The 7,498-nt window shown below is 33.9% G+C and overlaps 2 protein-coding genes across 2 annotated transcripts; one reads left to right on the top strand and one right to left on the bottom strand.

The window, feature by feature from the left end:
* Positions 1-1,360: 1,360 nt before the first annotated feature.
* On the top strand, positions 1,361-1,498 carry LOAG_10994 (zinc knuckle family protein; the record flags this gene model as incomplete). Its single annotated transcript, XM_003146515.1, has 1 exon — positions 1,361-1,498. One exon carries the CDS (start codon positions 1,361-1,363, stop codon positions 1,496-1,498), a length of 138 nt encoding a protein of 45 aa, XP_003146563.1.
* A 4,181-nt stretch (positions 1,499-5,679) lies between these two features.
* LOAG_10991 (hypothetical protein) lies at positions 5,680-6,931 on the bottom strand (the record flags this gene model as incomplete). Its single annotated transcript, XM_020448267.1, has 3 exons — positions 5,680-5,726; positions 5,920-6,340; positions 6,791-6,931. 3 exons carry the CDS (start codon positions 6,929-6,931, stop codon positions 5,680-5,682), a joined length of 609 nt encoding a protein of 202 aa, XP_020301574.1.
* Positions 6,932-7,498: the final 567 nt, after the last annotated feature.

Below are 7,498 nucleotides of genomic sequence, written 5' to 3'. Positions count from 1 at the left end.
TGAAATTTCGTTTGATGAATTCCCGAATTTAGTCTTCTAAAACTTACTAAAAAAGGATAAATTCGAGGGATGAAGATGGTTCGTCCAGTAAAAATTAATTTTATTTTTCATTTTTTTGTCAAGTCAGTAGTCACGGATACAAATGGAAAGAGTCGGATTGATATATCAATTCATGTAATTGGCAACCGGAAAAATTAGCCGGGAAAAAAATAATTTTTGATTCGCTTTTGGACAATGCAAAAATTAACCCCCGAAATAATTCCCATGATAGAAGCGGGTAGTTATGATTAATTCCATCTGATTAATCTTTATCTAAGAAATAGATTCGTACGCACTTTTCCCGGTTAGTCTTTGTAGTTGATCAAACAGTTGAACAAACATACTTATAAATTAGTGAACAGCATTATAGATTTAGACAGAAACATTATGAGGTATCCGCCACATCAGTTAATTCCTCAAATTTTATCCATTATAATTATTAGCTCAAGTTGAATGTTTCCTTTAATAAATAGAAAAGTATTTTCTACCTTTGAAATTTTACAGTTTTCTTCAAATAAATTTAAATATAAATCAAATTTTTATCTTTTCTCCCATTTTCTTTTTTATTCCATCAATAAATTTCTAAAAATTGTTAAACATCAACAACCACCACATGTTTTTTCACATAAATTAACTTTTTCATCACATTCATTAAAAAAAAGTACCAACTTACATGTTATAAAACTTCTTCGATCTTCACATTTTCCAACCGATTTCTTCGGTGTTTTATTATTGCCGTTGTTGTTGTTGTTATTATTGTTATTGTTATTGTTATTGTTGCCGTTGCTGTTGTAGTTACCAGTGTTATTATCCGAGCAAAAACCGCAAGAAAAAGGACAAATAATTTTCATTGAATAATGTGGAAAAAAATCCTCACAATCAGTAATTCGCACCAATATTGGACAAGAATAATCGAGATCACGACAAGTAGCTGCTGAAATTTTGAGAAAGGTTCACGTCAACGTCGGCATATTTTAAAGAACTTCAGGTCATGAAGGGGGTTAATCGGTTCTACTTAAATTGTTGCAAACAAACTCCAAACTATAAGGAACTACACATTCTACGGCATGTAATTCTACAAGAGATTGTTCTACAATTCAGTTGTATTTAATATTTTCTGAAAACTCTCTTGTAATGTATAATACTTCTCCGTCTATTAATAAACCTCATTAACCAATATTCGACTGTGTCTACGCATAATATTTCGAAAACATTCACAACAAATATTTGGATCCTACGATTAGGAAATGTCGGCCACTATAATCAGAAATGCGCAACCGGCAAAACGAAAATTGGAAAGATTCTCAACGGAGTCGAAAAAATGGATCTAGCACCACTAGATCAACAATTGCCAAAGGAAGAATTGCGGCAACAATACGAGGTCAGAAAAAGAATCGTTGAAAAAACAAAGCGCCTCGAACTATGTATTGGCATTCTCGAATCAACAAACAAGAAATAGTTGGAGTACACATAGAAATAGGCGCGAAAAAAGGAAAGAAGAAAAGAAATATGCGAAAATAGCCAACGGAGAAAAAGATATTTTTAATTTAATGCATAACGGTGAAGGAGCCATTATAACTTTAAATATATGTAAGAATGACTTCGAGTTGACGATTCACCACCTATGCCAAGGCATTATAAACAAGGAACTAACCTACTAACCTAGCAAAAGCAGTCATCCGAAGAGTCTGTACAACGGTAAATTTACCAAAGCTACCACTGCCAACATTCAGTGGTGATCCAAAATTGTGGAGGAAATTCTGAAGTACTTCTGATGCTGCAGCAAATTTTCCAGATATTCAAAAATTGAATTATTTAATTTCCTCAGAGGGGACATCTTACAAGCCAGCCATTAGAGATTACGATATCATTCCAGAAAATTATAATATTATAAGAAAAGTTTTAATTGAAAAATCTGGCAAATCATTCACTATAAAAGAGTTATATTCAATCAAGAGAAATGACCGAGAATGGATAGTAACCGTCGAGACGATTGAAAGAATACTTCGACAGCCAGAAGCTATAGGGAAGTAGGTTCTTCCCTGTCTAGCATCGAAGTTCTTATTGAAATTAAATTATCAGTTTGAACATTAAACAAGATATATCAACAAAAAGAGGAACAAGAATTATGGTTGATCGATAAACTCCAACAATCCTCGGAAAACTAGTGCGAAGAAATGAAGTGGCTAGCAACCAAATCCTTAGTAATGGGATGAAAAAAAAAGAGTTGACAGAGCCTAAGCCAAACTGATTCCCGCGGAGAACTATAGGAGAAACTTCAGCTTTAGCTGCAGTCAAACAGCTCAAAACAAGTAGTCCTAAACTGACCATAACTCAAAGAAAATTTCCAAGGATAGCAAAACAAGAAGACCTTGTTCCTTTTATGACAAGGACTACTGAGATAACGAATGTCAAACTTATCCCACTCTCGAAAAACAGATGGAACGTTTGAGAGAGAATAATGCTTGCTTTGATTGTTTTCAAATAGGACATAAGGCAAATGATTGCAACAAAGGGAAACATCCATGTTTCCACTGGACAGGTTCTCATAATACTGCATTATGTTGTGCTAAATATAAGAGTAGGGAACAAAATGCTGGACCAATCAAAGAAAAAATCAATTCACCGATCATTAACCAATCCAATAATTGGACGAAAGGATTAACAAAGGGAAGGGAGTCTTACTCTTATGTAAGGAGATTAAATTAATTAACCCGAAATCCAAGAAAATGCTTTAACGTTGTCTGATATTGGTTTGCAGATATCCTTCATACCCAAGGATTCAGCAAATCGATTAAATCTAAAAGAAATGGAAGAAGAATTGAATATTGTTTCATTTGCCTCACAAATACTTTAAATCAAACGATTACGATCTATTACCTATGATAAATTAAGGTCAATTCGATGGTCGAAAGGAAAACAACTTGGTATACTTATTGGATAGATTATTTCTTCAAATTTCTCTAGCTAGATAAGGTCTATAAAATCAGGATTTTCCTTGCTCCAAAATTTGGATCATGATAGCCGGAAATGGATACATAAATAAATTTTATAATTCTAATACAATGTTGGTCAAAGCCAAATCAACAAATTTGGCTAGTGTGACTGGTATACCAGATATAGATCAATTCTAGAATCTAGAAATCATAAGCATTCGCGAACAACTTGAGATGACAAAAAAGCATTGGAACAATTCAAAAGAACTATCACCAAACAAAGAGGAAGATATCATGTTTCCCCGGAAATAAACCATCCTCTGAAAGTAGGTCCTAGTGACATTTTCAGGAAGGAGCTTAATATAAGCCCTGTAAGCCTTCCCCTGGAAATAAGACCTAGTTCGGTCTAGCCACAGTCGCAAGGAGCACCAGTGTTGTCGCTCCCTGCAGCCAAACCTTGGATGAGGCCTTGGGTCCACTCCCACTCCCTGCTGGCCATTTCCCGGCCTCGTAACCGGTTAGCATGGCTCGGGGGAGCACCGCTCTCCGTGCTGAGCCTCTACACTTTCTGATGCTCCTCAATACCTGGTCTCCTCACGTGATAAAAGACAAAATAAATAGAAGAAAAAGCCATTTTGTAGAGTACAAGAAAGGAATGGTGGAGGATTCCCAAGACAAAAACTTTACAGCTTTCTGCAAAGAAAAAACTTAGTTATCTCTTTCATTGATTCGAAAATGGCGAGCGGAGTAGGATAATCTCAGCGAACAAGTGAACAAGGGGGATGCTAAGAAGTATAAGTAATGGATCGGGTCGGCAACCATTATTTCCAGAGCCGGAACACATTATCTGTGAATGGATTGCTGACAGGAGAGAAAAAGCTTTGGTTATATGCAGGGTTGATATTCAAGCATTTGCCTTTGCAATCGCACCGCAGTTATCATGTTTTCCCGAAAATAAGACATCTGAAAATAAGCCCTAGCACTTTTTTTTTTTCTTTTAAAGAAAGGGAAGGGAATAATATAAGACCCTGTCTTATTTTCGGAAGAACAAGATATCAAGTCCGTTGGCTGCGAAAAGAATGCAAGGTTAAATTAAGTGGCAATTATGGTGTAATTACGGAGTCTAGAAAAAATTATGGTCTATGCCTTGGTCGTCTAAAAACATTAATGAAACTATTTCAGACTGATGGACACATAGTTCAACGATAAATGAAGTAATTCGAGACCTATCAAATTCCAATATAATTGGAGAAATATGGCTCCAGGTTGGTATTATTCATTACTTACCTCATCACGAAGTCACAACTCCAGTAAAAACGACAAAGTTGAGAATTATTTATGATGCATCAGCACATCTTAAAGGAATGAAAGGTCTAAATGACGTCTTATATCGGACGCCAATAACACTCCTAGATTTAGGAGTATTATTTCGTTTTAGAATGGTGGAAAACGTAATAGTGGCTGATATAAAAAAGATATATCTACAATTGGAACTACATCCTTCGAAGGAAATTGGACCCAATTTCTTTGGCTAAAGAATACTCAAGGACAAGTAACTGAAACGATCTTATCGCTTCTAAAGAATTCTCTTTGAAGTGATATCACTCTCCTATTTTCCATTATCACCAGCTGTTGACCGTCACTTAGAAACTCATATAGCATAAATGTCTTGTAAGTAAAGGAGAACCTATATTTAACATATAGGCAAAAGGATCGGAAGAAACACTCCAAAAATACGATAAAATGGAATCCATTTTTATCGAGGATCAATAAACATTCGAGAATTTCTTTTAAACGGTAAAAATTTCAATACGAAAATCAAAAAGAAAACCTCCTTCCCTTAAATTCAAAGTCTCAAAGAGAATGTCCTTCCCTCAAAAACGTGGGACAAGAAGTCCTCATAAGAAGTAGTTAGTGAACTGCAAATATCTTGTGACATATGGAAATTAGCAAAAATAAAGGAAATTAAAAAGAGGAAGAGATGGAGAAGTTAGAAGCACTACGACATAAATACCACATGGAAATTTCCTTGACAGACTATATCCTCCGGAAAATAACGATGAAGAAAACTCAGGAATTTAATCAATAACTCTTGAAAAGTCAGTACAGAAGGTCGACAAACAAGAAGTACCTATCGCTCAACGGACCAGGAGTGCAGCAAAGAGATTGACAAATTCTAACAGAAGTATCACATTCTTCCTTCCGTATTTCAATATATTTGAAGATTTGAATCTCCTTCAGCGAGGAATGTTGGTAAGAACCGGGATATTTTTAAAACAAAAATAATGTCGACATTTTATCTTACAACACTCAACTCGTCTTGTAAGATGTTATAAATCAGCTCACGTTAATAATCAAGTTTATATGCGTATATTGTAAAAAAATTTCCGATCAATGTCGGTATATTATGAAGAATCTCACATCACTGTCAGCATATTGTGAAGGATCTTAGTTCAATGTCGGCATATTGCAAAGAATTTCGGGTCATCTTGGGGTCAGTTGGTTCTAACCTCTTAGGTTGTTGTAAACAAGCTCCCACTATGTAAGGGATATGGGCAAACAGTGGAGGGGTCATCCCACATAAGTCATTCCACACAAGTCATTCTGCAAGAGATCGTTCTACAGTTTCGTTATTTAGTAACTCACTCAACAGCATATACCCAAATCACTCAGGGAACAGTGCGCTCCGACTTAATCAATCAATTCAACCAACTTGGTGATCAACTTTGTATTTAACGTGTAATACTTCCCCTTCTATCAATAAACTGCCGTCAATCAATATTCGACTGCGACCATATACACAATATTTCCAGAACTTTCACAATAATTAGAAATAAATTCAATTTATTTAAGAAATTCATATTTATAATTCTAAAATAATTTGCTGAGTCAATTATGCATAAATTTAAATCTTTGCGATTTAAAACATTATAAATCAACTTACTTGTACTTTCAAAAATGCTTGTCGATATGCCAGTAGATATGGTAGTAGTAGTGGTAGTAGTAATAGTAGTAGTAGTAGTAGTAGTAGTAGTAGTAGTAGTAGTAGTGGTAGTAGTAGTAGTAGTAATAATAATAGTAACAGTATTAGAAGGAGTAGTGGTGGTTGTATGCTGTATTTCCGCAATATTGATATTGGTGCTAATAGGTAGTTCTGATGGCAAGCCTGGTATGATCGACTTCATTCCAGGCTTTATTGTTGTTGTTATTGGTGTTTTTGGTTTGTTTCTCAATTGATCAGAACAAGTACCACATGATTTCGGGCACAAATCATTGGCAATTTTCTTGCTATTTGAGCAATAATCGAAAATTGATAATGACCAAATGACGCAACGCCAACTTTTATCACTACAGTCAGCAACTGGCTGAAAGTAAGCACATTGATAAGAACTGATTCAAAGATTATCCGGAATTCATTAACTGATCAATATGAAAAGATGCAAAGAGATTGAGAAAATAGGATGCGTGGATTATCAATTGGTAAGGAAAAGATGATTTAATAAACAGAAATAAAATTCATTACTATTTATATTTATTTTAGCTTTCTATAGCTTGTTCATTTGCTTACATCAATTCATATTTTTACTGATTAAAATCTTTTATGCAAGAAAAAATCAAAACAATGTAAACTAAAAACACTTGAAAAAATCTTTAAAATTTTTGTTTTATTTAAAATCACATTAATAATTAACGATGAAAGGGAAATATTTGAAAGGGAAACATAATGAATAATTTAACTTATCATTATCTGGATAAAAAGGGATAAGTAATCAATAATCGGGGTAGTTTAAAATATGACATCACGAATATATAACATCACCACCACCATCAGCAACAACAACAACAACAGCAACGACAACAACAATAACAATAACAATAACAACAACAACAATAATAACAACAACGGCAAAGACAATAACAGTAAAACAACAAACAATAGCCACAACACAACACATTCAGCATTTATGTCAGGGCAGAATTTAACAATTTCTTGAATATATCGTTATGTAACGCATTTTGTTGATAAAAATATGTAATTGATGCATGTTATGTTGAATAAAAATGAAATTTAGTGCTATTTATGTTTTTCCTAATTATTTTGTAATTTGTTCATTTACTTATATCAGTTATTTACAAATATGCTTTTATTTACAAAAATTTGCTTGCCCTTATAAATATGTCTTTGTTTGTGAATATACCTTTATATATGCTTGTTTATCAGACCTTTTCATATTTATTTACATTGCGTGTTGATAGAATTTGATGGAATTTATGCTACTTATCAAATTATCATGCCATTCAATAAATTTTTGCTTAATCGATGCTTATCGGAAAAATCTAACTTTGAGCGGCACTACTGGCCTCGTGACATCAGCGTTATCTCCAATTGAAATTTCATTGATAATTTTAGGGCTTGTTTTACGTGAACACGAATATAATTTATTGATTTTTCGCACGTCGATTTCTGATATGATGTACGTTGCCCCATTTTATCTGCACCAGGCTAAAACCGCTAAATAATT

The sequence above is a fragment of the Loa loa genome (assembly GCF_000183805.2).
Source record: "Loa loa unplaced genomic scaffold supercont3.59, whole genome shotgun sequence".
In the NCBI taxonomy this organism is placed as follows: Eukaryota; Metazoa; Nematoda; class Chromadorea; order Rhabditida; family Onchocercidae; genus Loa; species Loa loa.
This window is presented reverse-complemented; position numbering and strand designations above follow the sequence as displayed.